Source organism: Lissotriton vulgaris, chromosome 9 (assembly GCF_964263255.1).
Source record: "Lissotriton vulgaris chromosome 9, aLisVul1.2, whole genome shotgun sequence".
NCBI classification, from domain to species: domain Eukaryota; kingdom Metazoa; phylum Chordata; class Amphibia; order Caudata; family Salamandridae; genus Lissotriton; species Lissotriton vulgaris.
Genome location: NC_141697.1, coordinates 86,670,214 through 86,688,193, shown reverse-complemented (window position 1 = coordinate 86,688,193; position 17,980 = coordinate 86,670,214). Strand labels below are relative to the sequence as shown.

Genomic DNA, 17,980 nt, shown 5'->3' with positions numbered 1-17,980 from the left:
TTGTATTCTAATATGATGTCAGCTGTGGAATTCTTAGCGGTCATGTAGAATGCTGGGTGTCGGCTGTGGAGTTACGGTTGGATGGTTACCGGTCATGCTCCTGTCTGCTGTAGTTGTCAAAGTTGTCTTTATCCTGTATTAAACCTAACTTGGTACAACACGACGTGTGGACCCATTTACTACACAATTACTGGCGACGAGGATGGGATGGTCGTGCTCCTGCCTGCTGTGGTTGTCAAAGTTGTCTTTATCCTGTATTAAACCTAACTTGGTACAACACGACGTGTGGACCCATTTACTACACAATTACTGGCGACGAGGATGGGATGGTCGTGCTCCTGCCTGCTGTGGTTGTCAAAGTTGTCTTTATCCTGTATTAAATCTAACTTGGTACAACACGACGTGTGGACCAATTTACTACACCCTCTTGCCAAGAGGCCTCTGACTGTCGGGTACATGGCGACTCAGAAGGCATGGACGAAGACCACTTACCTGACTATGTACTGCCCTTCTTGTTACAGCCCAGAAATCCCTCAGCGTCCCTATTTGCACCCGCAGGAAATTATCATGGCTCCTTTAAGGAAGGTCATGTCCGGGATGACAAGCCTGCCCATCTAGAGTACGTCAGTTTTAGCCTGCATACAAACCCAATGGGAGGCTAAGACAGCTATGAAAGCCCCAGAAGCGACACCAGGTGGGGTGTGGCTACTGCAGGAAGCGAGGAGACACGGCGGAAAGAAGCTACAGAGGAGCACCACGCCGAAGGATCCAGTAACCAGTACCTGGCGACTTCTCAGTCGGAGACAATGCTGTGACAAGGAACTCCGACGTGGGACTTGCAGAGACGAAGGCGGTGTGCGAAGTATCCCAGGGAAGCGAAGAGAGCCAAAGGAATCACACACAAGCGAGCCACGTTCCAGGAGGAGCGTGGCTAACAGCGGTATGGGCGCGCCTAAGGGCTCTAGAAGGAAGGCAGGTTTCTAATGCTACCTAAAAGCAGCGTTAAGCAACGAATAAATGTCTCTGCCCATACTTCCCCTCACACTGGTGAACGGCTTGCATTAAGGTGCGCAAAGTCCCATCACTACCCTCCCCAGAAATACGCAAGACCCAGTATGTAGTCATTTAATGTGGTTCTTTGTTTTTTCCCCCTGAGGGTTACTGGTATTAAGAAGACTCCAGGGAGAATTCCTCTTGGTCAGATCAGCCGAAAGAAGTCAGAGCAACAATTCCTTTATTGTATGCAAAGAGGACCTAACTGTGTTGTCCCAGAAATAAAGAGATACAGAACAACCGCATTTAAGGGCTCTTTCTATTCATCCGTCCTATTTATCACACCTCCATTGCACATTTAAAGCATTTTTCATTTAATATTCTAAATTGAAATCAAAAAAATCCCTTAACCCCTTCGGTGCTGCGGATGGCTGTGTGCGGAGGACGGCTGGGGGCCGTCTGAACCCCGCCCAATGATTAGAATACCCGCACCGTGGCAGAATTTGCGCTGCGGTCATCGGATTAATATACACCTGGGTCATAAAATGAACTGCATGACAGCCACAGAAGAATCTTTCTCTAGTTTAAGTCCCCAGCATTACCAGATTTGATAAGCTGGTTTTGAGAAATGGCATTGAAGAAAAAAAAATATGCGAGAACTGTCAAATTCTTTATTCCAGAAATGAATACAATAATCTAATATCGGCGAATGGAGACCATTCAAGGACAATATGTGATCTGCCATGTTAGGAACGAACAGTCGCTAATAAAAAATAAGGGACATTTAGGAAAATTACATAGTAAACTAGTGGTATCCAAACCGACCCAGCTGGAACGGATTCAGCTGATATTTGGGGATAAACACTGACTTTTATGTGAATGACTAATTGTAAAGACATATATTTCTAGGGGAAGCCTTTAAAATCTTATCCTGTGGGTCATCGATTTACACCTGTTATACACATAATACATAGAGTTCTTAGCGTGTCCCGTGTATTTTTTGTGCCACGATGGGCAGAGATGAGGGTAAGGGTTCTTCAGATTCTATAAGACAGACTATGGTTGGATGCAATAGTCAGACCTTGGTGTAGTTACACTCGGTTAATAGCGTATTATCGATGTAGCCAAAGGGTTACACTTATGCATTGTATGTGGCTGGACATGTAAGAAGTGTGCAGAGTCTTTAAACGCACGCATTTCACAAACACCTGGCTCCACTGCGAATTTTCTTTTACGTTCTCCAAGTTTCACACCTTCAGATGATCTTGCGTACAACTGAGGCGGCAAAGTGAAATCATGTTTTTTAACACTTTCCGCAAGTAAATCATGAATGATTGATGTTCATTTTAATGCAAATGTTTGGTGATGCCGCAGAATTGAGGTTGTTCAAGGCTTGGCAGAGTTCATCAATGAAAGGTATTGAGTCTCGAGGAAGCCTTCTCACTGTGGCTGTTAAGGCGGTTTTTTTGTTAGATGTACATCTTTCAGAAGATACAGCCTTGAGACTTTCAAGGACATCAATGTACTGAGCACTGCAACTGGTGCAGGAAAAGAATATGTGATCCTGCATTAACGACTGAGAAATAGAGAACCAAGTAAAGCGCTTCTCTCGAAATCAAATAATCTCTTAATATTCTCCAAGGTGACTATGAGAAATGTCAGCATCTAATGCTAGAAAATGCACTAGTGACAGGACCTGAGCAGGCAGCAATGCTTCGTAAGTTTCAGAATAATTATATGGAAAACAATCAGAGAATACTTACATATTACTGGCATTCCTACCATAAATGGCATCAGGCAAACCACAGCTCTAGTGGTCACACAAACACTAAAATAAAAACATTTTTAAATGCCACTAGAAAGGGAAATAGCAAAATAGTTAAAACCTGATTCAAACCTTTTGTAAAATTGTTTCACTATCGAAAATATTCACCAAGAAAGGCCACCTGCTCCTTTACAGTGAACATACAAACGTGCTTAAATATACTCTGCTATGCCACAAGAAGGCCTCTTTTTCTCATTGTCCGACACCCTAGCCCCTAGAAAAGCAGGATTTAGGAAACAGTACACCCAGGCTGTGTCCATCTGCTGCCTCGCCCCACCTCACAATGGCAGACTGCCATGACAGCCACATCCATTCAAGATATTCAGGGTAACTACTGTTTAAAGGATTCCCATTTCTATATCTTGCATGGACATTTATCACGAATCTAACATATATCCAGCACAGACACCTTGTGTACACTGAAACACACAACTCTGAACAGTTTTCAATCACAAAGAAAGACTTTGTCAACCCTTAGGTTCAACATCTACGGTAAGAGCCACTCACAATGACCCAGAGCCACTGAGGAAATCATGTTCAAACAGTGGTCAATTTAACCAAAGTAGTAATTTATATTTTCTGTCCGTTTCCAAATGCCTCATAAAGACCTAAAGGACCACATGTACTTGTCTAAGTTTCCTTTGCTCCAGAACCAAATCCTAAAACAACAAGGAAACTGAGCAGCAGAATCCATCTGCTAGGTCTGCACGAGGTTTCAATAGTAAAATATATATGTTTTGAATCATTTGAAAATAGGGCAAATTCTTCAGGTGTGATATGCTGCTCTTGAGGAATGATCTCAAATGTAAAGTAGGGATTACATCTGCTAAACAGTGGTATTGAGGGGTCCTAATGAACTTAAACAAGAAACACGTGTGGCCTATACTGGAAGCTTGTGCAGCATAATCTTGAACTGTACAATTCAGCACGCAAATCAAAAAGCACTCTTAACGGTGCAGCTGATCCACCTACCTTTGCTGGTGGCCCATGTCTCCTAATATCTCATCGATGTGTCTTTGGAGTTCGTTTCCTTCCAAGAGCTTCAACTTCTTCAATTCACTTTGAACAAAAAACCAAAGTTCCTTCGCTCCATTTTCAATCATTCTTCGTAAACTTTCATGATCTTTCCCGGGACCTGTTAAAGAGGATTATAAGCTTAGGGCACTCACAGGGACATTTGTGGCTTGCAGTTGCGGGCAAAGACTGATTTACTCAAAGGAGTATGACAAGAGGACAGACTCACCATCTCCTGAATGTCTCCTATAATATTCTATCTGTTCTTTGGCCTTTTTAAGCTGCTCTTCTAAAGCGCGTACTCGTCCTGCCGCGGCGCCCTGCTCAACAGGGCCGTCTGGTATCCTAGGAGAGATGAGGACAATTAGCAAACGACAAGGGTGTACAACCTCAACAGCCATACCACTTAAGAGCAACACTTCTGTATGGAATCATGACTTCAAATCCAGCTCTCCAACCTGCAGATTAATGTAACTGTATGGGGTTTGTCAGGGAAAAGGCTGGAATGTGAAAACTCATTGATTGACACATTAAAGGAGTGAAGAATGTGAGCACCAGGGGAGGACTTCAGGATAGGCAACCTTTGTGTAAACCATTTGTTCACAAGAATAACTCTGGTGGTACACGAAAGCAAGGTCGGGGGACCAGCTAACCACTGCAAGGCTAATGATTTTCCCACGGCTGCAGCTGTTCTATAACTTTAGGAAACTCGGGCCCAAGAGAAGAAAACATTTCTTTACCATCACATTGCAAGAAATGGACTATTGTGCACGTGGAAACAGCAAATAATCCTAAATGTTTTGTTTTTGTTCAAATTGCATGTCGTGAAATGTGCCCCAGAATTGTCATTCTAGCCATTAAGGACACAATAATAAGCAGAACGGAATAAGTAGATTGTTACAACTCCGCATAAATAAACAGAAGCAAAGCGGCTTTAGAACGTCAAGGTAAGCAAAGTTCACATAAAATACCCTGACCCTCTAGTTCAGAGCATACCAGTGCACTTACAAATGTTCATTTTATCTGTACTTGATTAAATTGCGGGTTGATTCCAGAAAACATGCACACCTTTTAATGTACCGCAATAAAGTGCTATAGGTTCAAACCACATAGAGATATTTGAACAGATTTTTCCACGAGTGCTGTGGTCTTTCGAGTCTTACAAAAAAAGAATGCATTGAAGTTACAGATATAACTGGAGTTTGGCTTCGCACCAAAAGTTTCAGGAGAGTGAATTTAGGGCACATTTTAATCCCATAGCATGTTGATGAAGAAGCACAACTTCTGAATAGCCTACTATATATACATTTCGTATTTCAGCAGCTGTACCAAGCACAACATGTTTCTTATTACCATTGTTGAGAGTGGGGAGGGGCCATGGCCCAGGAGAGGCGGAGCTTCGAGGGGGCCATGATGCCCCTGCTTCTACAGAGGGAATGAACAGTACCGCTTATGGCCACACCACTTTTTGATGTGTAACACCGACAAACATCTCCCATACAGTGGCTGTAACATGGACTTTACAAAGCAGTGAGCATTAATGTATCCCGGTAAGTATACTGGACAATGGTAATAACAAGGGACGTGACCTTTGCAGTGCGCTAATATAGGCATAAATGTAGGCTTCCACTTGCTCCAAATAACATCTATGTGCCCAGCACTGATCTTCACTGACATGGCATAAATATATTAATGCCATGTCAGTGAAAAGAAAGGTTCCCAATGAACCATTATTTAATGCAACTCTGCTAATAAATACATTTATAACTGCAATGCAACGGTCAAATCACAGATTGCTACTGCATTAGAGCAAACTTTACAAAAGTAAAAAACTGTTCACTGCCTCACAGAATGCACATTACAATTGTTTTACCCACAGAATCAACTTTCATAATGGTTATGAGACCTCCAGCGTGATTTTACCTTAATGCAGACCTGTAACTGATGGCATCCTGGTGTTGGTTAAATATACTTTTGTAATACAACCTCACATCAAACAACATACAATGGTACAAAGCATTCATGTAGGTGTACAGAATGTAATATGCTATTTATTGGCACTGTTGAGGGAGAGAAGTAAAGGGGCACCACCTCGCCACCTCATGTGAGTTATGGTCATAAAAGCAATTACAATCTGGGCATATGCATGTATACCATTAATTAGCCTAACACGTGAGCAGTGAAGCCCATCTGCTAAAAAAATAATTATTGCTGCAGAAGCATCTGAAACATGAGGTGTTCTACTCACAATCGATGCGTGTGAGTGTTTTTCTTGTTTTCAGCTCAGTTAGAAGCGAAATCTATTTTTTAAAATTACGCAGGTGTCAACCCCGTGATTAGAACCCAGGTCTCCAGGGAGCGAGGCAAGCAACCTTAGGCTCTGGGGCACATCCCCTCTCCTGAAGTAGCATCTTTGTAGCTCAGCCCTCGGGGGGTGATGAGCTCAGCATGTTCTGATTGGCAGATCGCTCTTAATAGAATGAAGGGCCAATACGTCGATTGCCTCCCCTCCCCCACTTCTCCTGGGGCCTCGCAGTTCCAGCCGATGGGAGCTGGTTTTAGAGCACAATTGTCATCTTGTCAATTGTACAGTAAGCACAGCTCAAAAAGCAAACCTGCGCACACTGCAGTCAATGTAATTAATCTTACTAATAAGCACCAAGACCAAGATGCAATTAGCAAGGGGGCGGGGCTCTCAAGCACGAGCCACCAACTTGCCCTGCTTTAGGAAGCATGCCAGAGATAAAAGGGCAAACTCCTGTTTTGTTTAAAGGTTGCAGGTATTTTTCTTACAATTCTGTCAGTGGGTTGTTTAGTGCTGCAGATCAGAGCTAGATGCCGCCATTAAGTATATATGAACTACATATACGTCAATAAATCATACACAATAATTAATTGCTTCTCAACGCATGCAGTCTTATTAGCTCTTAAGATGCAAACCAGGATTTTGAATTGAATCTCAAGGTTTTAATGATATTTTTCCAGGAATATCTGAAGATAAGTCTAGGGTACATTTGCAGAAGCAGCACCCCCAGTAAATAGCTCATATGTTTGCGTTGCCCGATGGGCTTCGGATTCAAGATGCTTAAGAGCGTACTCCATGCACAACTGGAAGCCATTGCAGAAACTCAAACAGAAGTGACTCACCTCATGGGGGTCGGTCACATATGTCTTCTTATGACAGTCCCTACAAGTTTAAGACAGTTTTAGGAGGCGACATGTTCCCTCGCACACTGGAAAAGAAGACTTCAGAGGAAAACCTTGTCAACTGGTCAATGGAACATGGGTTTGTAGAGCACAGCTACTCGCCCAAAGGGTGAGAAAAGAGTTGGACAAAGGAGCAGATAGACAGGAAATTACATCAGAATGCAATGGTGTGCATCGGTGGTGCTTATTTAAGACTGTCACCTCGGGAATACCACCAGGTCAATGCGAAACCTCATGGCACCACCTACCAACATGGATGGCTATGCTATAAAATCTTCTAGATCCAGTTGGTTACTGGGGATATTCACAAGATGAGGAATCTGCGATCAGAAGTATTTATCGGAAACATGATTGCATGTGCATGCGTAAAGTGTGACCATCTTTATATTTTACACTTTAATTTACCATCAAAGATGGCGGATGGCCAATTTGAAATTATTTTTTTTAAGTAAGCACAGGGTGATGCTCAAAATGAGGCAAGTGAACAGCCAGGCAGCAATATACAGCAGCCAAGCCCTCATAAATAATAATAATACAAATAAAAAATAATAAATAAAAAAAGGGAAGGGAAAGAGGGATGGTTGAGCAGAGGGAGAGCATGGCCAGCAAATCTGAGCTGCCAGGTATAAGTGTGAAGCTGCCATACCATCATAAAAAGAAGTTAAAAAACAAAAGAGTCGCAGTTGCTGGGAATAGTACAAGAAAATCGAAGCACTAGCAAAAAAGCAAATCATCCAATTATAAAAAGGTAAGGCCGAAATATCATTGGACAGGACATATACAAGAATTGGGAAGAAAGCAGTCAAATCAGTAATAGAGAACTGACAGGGACAAGAAATGCACTGACTCATGAGCAAGGCCCCTTTAAGTCTCTCTATTGGGAGCAATAAGTTTCTTGCCAACAGGCTGCCAAACCAGGTCGAAGTGGTCAAATTTCTATTTCCATAGCACCCAAGGAAAGAAGATGGGACAAGGGAGGATATCGGTATAAGAAGAGGACGAAGGTGAAAACAGCTATGCAGAGGCTTAGCTTGGTCATTATAATTGGGGTGGGGCTTCAGATTCTTGGTCAATCAGGCTGGAATATGTTTAAATACATAATATGACAAGCAGGCTGCATGAGGGGGCCTAAGGGGCAGTGAAATGGGAGAGAAACGCTGATTGGTAGGAGAACTAATGTGAAAACAATATTTTGTTAAAGAACCAATATTTTTTAATACTTTGAAACAGAGAGTGAGAACGTGTCTGTGTTTTGTCTGTGTGTATGTAAAAATTCCTTTTGAAATCCGACAGACATCCCACAATACCCGACTGAAAGCACCTGTTATCTACTATTAATCAGAGGACACATTTACTGGGAGGGTAACACCCCAAACACCACCCTGAAGTTATGTCCCGGAGGAGCTATGAAGAAAGTTTATAGCTGGCAGAGATAAGTAAAGGGTTTAGGCTAGTAAGAATGAGAGGTAAAGCAATGTAACTAAAAATAAATCTAGCAAAGCAGAGAACTGATCACAGTGGTGCGGGAAAGAAGTGTAGGAAAGAGAATGAGGCCACCTGACCTACCCCAGATAGAAAAACTAACAAAAAGCAAAAAACAAGGTCAGTGATTAATACAAGGGAAAGAAAGAAATCCAAAACTAAAGGTGGGATTCAGAGAAACTCAATTATCCCTAGATGAATACAGAAAACTGACACCTTTTCAAGACAACAATGTCCTCACGTTGACTTCGTCAACTTTGATCATTCCAATAAAAATGCCAATATACTCTGACAACATTTGCCAGTTTCTGTTCATCAATCAAGCATTGGAAGATATGTGTTTGTTCCATTTATTAACCACCTTATAGATTAATTGCTCCAGCACCAGGCCACAGGGAACAAAGGCATGCAGTTAAAGCGATCTCACTCTTGGGGTACAACCGTCACCCAAGACCAACCACTGCAAAAGAAGTACAGAAGTAAAGCTCCGTAGAAGTAAAGCTCCGTTAGCGATATCTTACTCTATAGCTAGGTTTGCCCTACATAAGCCCCACAAACATGCATGCAAAGCAGAAAGAATCAATGTAGTGCATGAACTGAGCACAGGAAACTATGAAAATACCTATCTTTTAAATATGCTGTCAACATCACACTACAAAATAGAATTGCACGTTTATTACAGATTTATCTGCAAAGCCAGTAAATGGGCTCTTGGCAGACATACACTAATCGATATCACTGTCCCAGTGCTCGAACAAGGGAGACAGGGATGAACGCCATAATCGTCCTATGTTGCGACGAGTCGAATAGCTTTTGCTTCCCCAATGCATCTCAAGGATGCATGGTTTCTTCTCTGGGGCTAGTTGGCAATGAAGAAACTCTTGTTATCACATTCCCCCAATGATACAAGTGCTAAACAGTCCCAAATGGTATGCAAAAACGTTCTCACCAAACCGTCATGCGCACTTAGAGAGTGCCACCACTCCTCCTCCCTGCTCCGGCCAGCCCTGCCAGCATAAAACTGAGCTACTGCAGTAGGGAACATAAAATGATAATAATGGTACTGCCTAATCGGAGGAGCCGCCACTGTTCCTCACCATTCACCATCCCTGCATTGCGTCCCCCCAACTGAGTGCTCCTACTAGTCCAGTGTTGCTACTACCTCTGTTGCTTTGCCTCCGTGTTGCTTCCTTCTGCACCTGTGCACTCTGTATTGCTCCCCAACGCACACATCGGACAAAAAAAAAAAAACTCTTGCACTACTTACCTTTTTTATATTTATTCTGATAAATAAATAGAAAGAAAGCCAAAACGCACCCACGTAATTTTGTAGGTGCGCACAAATGCTGTGCACATCTACAAAATGAGATGGGTGTATGCATCATGGTGCTTTTTTTTTTTTTAATAGCTATGCTGCACAATATCGGGGATATGGCACAGAATCACTAAAACAATTGACAAAGCAAATAGGTCCCAAAAGCAAGACTTAGTGGCTTTGCCAAAGCTTGTTATTATCATTATTTTTTTCGTACTGCTGAGATAGAGCAAATGAAGAGAAATCAAAGCCTAAATCACGTTCAAGTTTTTCTACCATGTGGGGAGAGGTTACAGTTGCATAAATACCTTTCAGAATTGACTGTTGGTGGTGACAAAATGATAACCACCGATTGAAAGCACTCATTAATTTTGCACAGCACTTTTCACCCTAAGTGTGATGGTTATGCCCAGATGTGGGTCCCTTGCTCACTGTGCCACTGGATTCAAGCTAGCCTGGCTGATGAAGGGTAATTCCCAGAAACAGGTCTCAGGATGCTTGTTTCCAGTCCAGGGAGGACCTGGCTTGACAGTTCGGTCTGAACTGTTCCCATGAGGCACAGGGTCAAGACTCATTTGCATATGGCTGGATCTAAACTGGGGTGGCATGTAGAGCAAAAGAACGATGGATTTAACCCACATCTCTTGACTGGGGGTGAATGTATGATTTATTCAGCATTCCGTCCATCATTTGTTTGCGTAGCACTCGTTAATTAAGGCAGGATTTTCATTGTGACCCACAGTAAACATTTTTTCTGTGCTACCTTCATCTCCCTTGCAGAGTTTTCAACCCAAGGAAAGTGTGGAGGAACGGAAAAAGTACCACTGTTCAGTCACAGCAGATGTTCTGTTGGGTCTGTTACTGATTGTTTGTGTGGACATTGTTCCTGGCTGCTACTAAGGTATGTTACTCCTACCGAACATGAAAAGGCACAGGAGTGAGGGAATCGCCATTTGCTACATTTGAGGAGTAATATCCTCTTTAGGACTAGAAGCTGTCCACCACTCGGTTTGAACCTGGAAACAGAACTGCATGATAAAAAGTGGATCATTTAAATGTTTAACATTCAACAACTCTCAAAGTGGGAAACACTTGCGATCTGGTTTTGAACAATACAACTAAATTCAAGATGGGAGAGGGGCAGTTTCTCCCTGAGTCAACTACCTGCCAGACCCAGTGATACTTTACATTCACCGCAAGCAACTCTGCAAGGCAGGCGAAGGCAGTCCCACCTCATTACAGCCATTCGGCTTCCCAGATGCTTACTTGACAGACATGCGCACTGGAGTTGTCGACGTGATGCCATAGGACCTCCTTCACGCCTGCATTCAATAATGGGCGAGTTCAGCTTTGTTCAGAACCAGAACCAGCTTCAAGCACTGGATAGAATAAGTTAGCTAAGGGCAGGGTATATATCTGGACAACCCAGATATAACTGAGGCAAACAGATTGCCAAGCTCGGCGACTTCTGGCAAACATCACCATCTAGTAATACACAGCACGTTCAAAGAGAGGAGTTGCTGCAGAGCTAGTGTAAATGCAGTGGCTTTTACACATGTTTTGTATGTGCATGTTGTATCATTGTGTTAAAATTCTTAAAGTGCAAACCTAGCTAGACCTGCTGTTTGAGGACAGAAGTTCTAAACTAGTCTCTTATAGTGAGATTCCAGCTGAGGCACATTGGCAAGGAAGCGAAAGTTTAGCAATGGTCATAACAAGACATCAAGCTGGACATCAAGTTTGAAACCTCAAAACCCAACACAGTCCAGAATCACTAAACCGACTACCATCTGTTTTACTCTATATTAGTGGGTCAGGATAAAATTAGGGTCCACAGAAGGCTGAGACCAGTGAACTTTAAAGCGTAAGTTACTTAACAATGCTGAGAATTGGAGATAACGAGGCGAGAAGTCTTCTGTCGAACGGGTCACGACAATGAAAAGTTTGAGCTATTTCACCATTCACCCCCGGTGCGAGTTGTCTCACAGTCACGCACTGCCTTATCCTCAAATTCAATACCGGTGCGTCACTTACAATTCACACAGGGAAAAAGGACAATAATTTTGCTGCACTGCAATGCTCTTAGTGGATGAAAAGGGTCATTAATTATTTTCCCCGTTCCTGTGCAGCTATAGAAACAAGATTAAAGCGCACATTGAAGAATTGAACTTGGCCTGGCAATTTTTTCTATTTCAGTCAAAGAACACAAAGCGCGGGAGCACAGAGCAGGCACCTGATAAAAACATGTCTCCCTCCAATACAATCCTCTCGCCGCCACCTTCCCTTTCATGCATGGCTCTTTCATGTCACTCAATGGAGCCCAATACTGTACATCAATAATGGAAACCAAGCTCGGATGGAAGCCCAGATGGCTGACAACATCCTTTGTTCCTTGTAGCAACAACTCGTTACTGCGCTTTGATTGGTTCCCTTTCAAGGTGCGAAGCTGTTTCCGCGCGCCGGACTCTGGCGGTAATTTCGGGCTTCCGCTGCCGCCAAAAGAGGCAGCAAAGCAATTAGGCACTTCTACACTTGACTGAAATATCATACTTCAGGTTTTCTTCATTTTGCGTGCTGGATCTGTGGGGTAATCTCACGTTTCAATTATTTCCTTAAATACTTTCCTGTTTGAAGGCTTCGACAGTCTCCGCTGCGCAGTTAATTTTCCATATTAAGACCATCAAACAGGTTAGGACTGATAAGGAGGAGCTTCTATGTGGAAGCAGCAATTTTAACAGCTGGTTGGGGGACCTCAGACAAGAACATTTGTTTGTATAATGCCTTTATATGCACACTGCTGCACCTAAAAATTAAGAAAATCAGGATATTAAAGCTCCAACTGCTTCCAGTCGCACCTACGTCCATTTACAAAATGGCCGGCATTACAAATAGTTCATCAAAACACACACTCTCCATGGCTGGACTACAAAACGGAGACGCTCAAGAGGCCAGTGATCTTTCCACAGCTCTTCTTCGCACCAGGATCCCCCAGCATTAGAAATAAAGCACGACTGGCTGGATCCCACTTTTGGGAGTGCAACCAAAATGTGCCACTTAATTACCTCCTTACTCTGCACATCTGCTGGTCACCTGTCCTTCAACAAAGATCTCACAGAACGTTTCTTTAAAATCTCTTCCAATCTGTACCCTGTTACAACTGCATTGTCTGTGTATGCTCTAGTTAAACTGCAGTGGTGTTCAGTATTTGTTTTACTGTCTCTTGCTTCCATCTTCCCTCATCCTTCACTGTTTCCTCCTGTAGTCCCTTTTCTTTAATCGCTTAACCTCGAATCGCTGCAACTATTAAAGTGGATGTAAGGCTTTAGCTAATTCTAGGCACTCTGCTAAGATTTTCTTTAGTGAAAAAACAAATTATTGACAGAAACCCGTCTTTTTTTTTGTAAATATCTATAAAATATTACTTGTTTTTAATACTGGTGTTTTTTAATTGTACAATTGTCTATTAGAGAAGCAGCAAAGTGTTGCACTGCCCGTGGGTTAGTGTTACAGAAAAACAACAAAAACCTATGAATAAAAAAAATATGTAAGAGGTGGGTGATGTGTATAGATCTATTTCACTGCAGACCACAGAGAGGTCGGTCTAGAAGTTATATAATTATCTGGTACATTTTTGGACATAACTGATATTGCAAAACATCCAATTGAAATGCTGCTTAATTCACAAACAGGTAACTTCTGTTCGACTCGTTGTATGAGTTAGAAAGAGCCAAACTTAACTTGGTCTTCTGAATAGAGAAAGAGTTCAGCTCTGACAAGCCAATGACAAAGCCCCCAAAACCAACCGGATGCCCCTGCCCCACTGAGATGGAACGAGTAAAGCGACATAAAGAGGATGGGTGAAGGTAAGTGATGGATGCAGTTGGGCACCACACATTCGAGTAGAAGGGAACCTGAATTGATCAGACATTCAATTAACGAAGTAAGCGAAGAGGAGATTAAATTAATCTCTGCAGAAAATTAGAAAAATAAAGAGATTCGAACATAAAATGGTATATAGGGCACCCAAAGCATATGCAAGCAAGTGAATGAAAACTAAAGTGATGTTAACTAATTTATAGAGATACTCCACTTGATGAGAGTTGAGGTGCATTATATATCTAAAAACCTGACGATTTAAGAATGACTGGTTCTGTAATGACCTGATCAAGTACAAACACGAAGGTAACACAAGTGGTGCTTGATCTCTGCATGAAAATGTCTCAGATCCACCAAAAGTGATCACTTTCCATAGGAAAGCCCTGTGGTCTAATGGCGCAGCATAAGAGCACATTAAAGAGGGGCTTCTTCCAAGTAGCGCTGATTAAGTAAAAAAACAAGGCACTGCACTGTAATACTTTACAGAGGTTCATACCCCTGGTAAAGCCATAAGTAGTTCAGCGTCACCTTGGTTTTTGGCCACTTAGGTGTGGCAGGGTATACTCAGACATGAGTCCCTTTCTCACTGCACCATCAGGATTCAAGCAAGCCGGGCTGAAGACTGCTGAAATGCCAGAAACCGGTCCCCGGTAGCTTGTCTCCTTTCTGGTGAAGAATTGGCTTGGTAGTTTAGTCTGCCCTGTTCCCATGATGCACTGGGCCAGGGACAGACTGATTTGCATATAGCCAGGTTCTGAGCTGGGATGGTGCAGTGAGATAAATAACGGTGATGGATCAAGCCCTGATCTTTGGACTGGGTAAGAGTGGTCTGCTTAATTCAGACACTCTGTTCATCACCACCCCCTTTTCTGAATCGTTTTTGGCCACTATAGGTGTGGCAGGGTATACTCAGACATGAGTCCCTTTCTCACTGCACCATCAGGATTCAAGCAAGCCGGGCCGAAGACGGCTGAAATGCCAGAAACGGGTCCCTGGTAGCTTGTCTCCTTTCTGGTGAAGAATTGGCTTGGTAGTTTAGTCTGCCCTGTTCCCATGATGCACTGGGCCAGGGACAGACTGATTTGCATATAGCCAGGTTCTGAGCTGGGATGGTGCAGTGAGATAAATAACGGTGATGGATCAAGCCCTGATCTTTGGACTGGGTAGGAGTGGTCTGCCTAATTCAGATACTCTGTCCATCACCACCCCCTTTTCTGAATAGTTTTATCCACCATAAGCGTGGAAGGGTATACTCAGACATGAGTCCCTTTCTCACTGCACCATCAGGATTCAAGCAAGCCGGGCCGAAGACAGCTGAAATACCAGAAACCGGTCCCCGGTAGCTTGTCTCCTTTCTGGTGAAGAATTGGCTTGGTAGTTTAGTCTGCCCTGTTCCCATGATGCACTGGGCCAGGGACAGACTGATTTGCATATAGCCAGATTCTGAGCTGGGATGGTGCAGTGAGATAAATAACGGTGATGGATGAAGCCCTGATCTTTGGACTGGGTAAGAGAGGTCTGCTTAATTCAGACACTCTGTTCATCACCACCCCCTTTTCTGAATCGTTTTTGGCCACTATAGGTGTGGCAGGGTATACTCAGACATGAGTCCCTTTCTCACTGCACCATCAGGATTCAAGCAAGCCGGGCCGAAGACGGCTGAAATGCCAGAAACCGGTCCCCGGTAGCTTGTCTCCTTTCTGGTGAAGAATTGGCTTGGTAGTTTAGTCTGCCCTGTTCCCATGATGCACTGGGCCAGGGACAGACTGATTTGCATATAGCCAGGTTCTGAGCTGGGATGGTGCAGTGAGATAAATAACGGTGATGGATCAAGCCCTGATCTTTGGACTGGGTAAGAGTGGTCTGCTTAATTCAGACACTCTGTTCATCACCACCCCCTTTTCTGAATCGAGATGAAAAGTCCTAGCTGCCCAGGAGAGCTTTGTGATCCTCAGGTCCAGGTTTTCCTTGCCTGCCCGGTGCATTTTTCACTCGCTCTGTTCGATAATGTGGAAACTCATAGGAATTGCTCCATGGAGTTCGACATTCCATCAGCAAAACACAAGGTCAGTCAGGTTGGGCTGTTGATAAAAGGGTGCCGTAATCTAAAGGGAAATACACTGATGGCGGTTGGACACAGCTAAATAAAAAAAAAAATAGACATGAGTGTGAATTGTTCTAATCAGTGTAACAGTGTGCCTTCCAAAGTAAATGCTGGAGCAGTCTCGTGTAAAAAGAAGAACTGGGGTGCTCGCTGTGATAAACAGAGCCTCAATTCAAGGTGCAAGTTTGCATCAGTAAATCACCCACGGTCACTGCTGGAGTCACATGTGAAGTATGAAGTGTCCCGCTTGGCTTGAAAAGGTCCTTTCCGAGCCATGTACTCTGCATGTAATAAACTGTGATGTCAAGTAACTTCGACTGAAATGACCGTGAGGTAACGAATCCTGAATTAATGACCTGTGAAGTAACGACCTGTGAAACAAGCATTTACAATACAATAGACCTCGCAATTACGCAAGACCTAATGCATTGGAAACAGGACTGCGGGTAGGCAAGACGGCACGAATGAGAGTGGGAGGGGTGCGAAAAGTCATGGACTGCGGGGGGGCTGGGAGGGGGAGACAGGGAAGAAAATAGTGTTTGGAGTAAAGGGGCCAGTAGCCATGGAAGGATACAAATGAGGACATGGCTGTCATGAGGAGGGACTAACAAGCCTAAAACCAATTAGAAGGCAGCATTTAGGATCTAAGCCAATGAAAACGGATGGACGGAGAGTGGGCAGAGCTTCCATAAAGCTTCCACACTATACTGAATACTGCTTGCCTCACAAAGTGGGCAGCGCATGTGCTGCAACGCTAGGCTCGACCTAAAAACGACCCACACTCAGGGGAAACATGCACCATTGCTTCTTTTCTATCCCTTGCCCTTGCCCTTGCCCTGCTTTGCTATACCTCTTTAAGCTGCTATCCATGCTGTGCTTGGTTGCCTGGTTGTTAGGTGGCTTGGTTGGTGTTTTTAACCTCGACCACCGGTGTGTGTGCTCTGTGCCCCAGGTCATCTCTCACTGCTGCTACTAAACTTTACCTTTTCTGCCTGAGTAATAGAGCTCATGTGAGAAGGAGGGCGAGAGGACAGGTGGTTCCACACCTGGCGAACATGTAGCAACTGCATAATGTGGGGTGGGATGCTCGCACCTCTGATGCGCACGCTCTACAGCTACTGCTTGAATTAGGGCATTTGAGTAAATGCTTTCACAGCGCAAACACAAACCCTTGCTTCAAACAGTAGGTCTTCCCACGTCACCTAGATTCACTTGCAGCATATGGAAGCGAACCCCAGCAATGATTCCCTATGGACTACTCATAACAGCAGTGTGGGCTGATGTGTGTTTAGAAGTATCACTTCTATAGCATGCCACATCTGTACGGGAAAAATACATGAGTGTCAGGATTATAAATGAAACATACAGTGAACTGTTTGTGTTAAAAAACATAATGCCTGTGTGAAAGAGCCGTTTCCAGCAAATGTATATTGCAGCTTTTAAGGTCAATGCATTTATTCAGAAAGACATTTATGAAGAACAAACTATAAAGCTGGATTCAGACAAGAATATTTGGTTATTCAATGTATGTTGCTTAAAAGATGTACACCCGTTGAACAAATGATAGTTTAGTGTCCTTGGTATACACACATAATAGTTGTTTACCTCAACGACAAGAACAAGCAGCGTTTAATTCTGTGCAGTTCGCCCAATGGGACCTAGCGCTTCGCCACAAATGTTGACACGACGCCGCCTACAATGATGCGAATTATTCTAAACCTATTTTATTCAGATTTAATATCGGTCTGGAGACCAAAGAATGCCTGAAGGTTGTATGAAAAGTGCTTTTTGAGAAGCGCTGCCGAGACTGCGGAAAATCTGAAAATGCAATCTGCAAAAGGCAAACAAATCCTTGAAAACGGGACGAGCCCGACAGTGACAAGGGAGTATAGCCTTCCCTTCCTACTTCTCCTGAAAGTAAAGTCGACGGGTTGGGCAAAACCCTGCCACGCTCCATCCAGCACCTTGCAGAGGTAAACAGGCCGCACCAAATCCACACTGACTACAGTTAGAAACAAGCATTTACAATGCAACGGTTTCGCCTTCGGAAAAGTTTGAGCCATTGGCATTGTAAATGGCAAACTTTTTATTTATGTGTTGGTTTTGAAAACAGATAAATAAATGGCATTCTCATTTACAATGCCAATACACACACCCACACAAG

General features: G+C 43.4%; 1 protein-coding gene across 3 annotated transcripts in view; it reads right to left on the bottom strand.

Moving 5' to 3' along the window:
- Positions 1-17,980, bottom strand: part of FUT8 (fucosyltransferase 8) — an 811,602-nt gene that overhangs the window by 321,089 nt on the left and 472,533 nt on the right. For all 3 annotated transcript variants that reach the window (XM_086937112.1, XM_086937110.1, XM_086937111.1), the window contains 2 exons: positions 4,062-4,177; positions 3,791-3,953 (listed from right to left, as the gene is read on the bottom strand). In XM_086937112.1, coding sequence (XP_086793238.1) covers positions 3,791-3,953; positions 4,062-4,177 — 279 coding nt within the window. The remainder of the gene's footprint in view (positions 1-3,790; positions 3,954-4,061; positions 4,178-17,980) is intronic.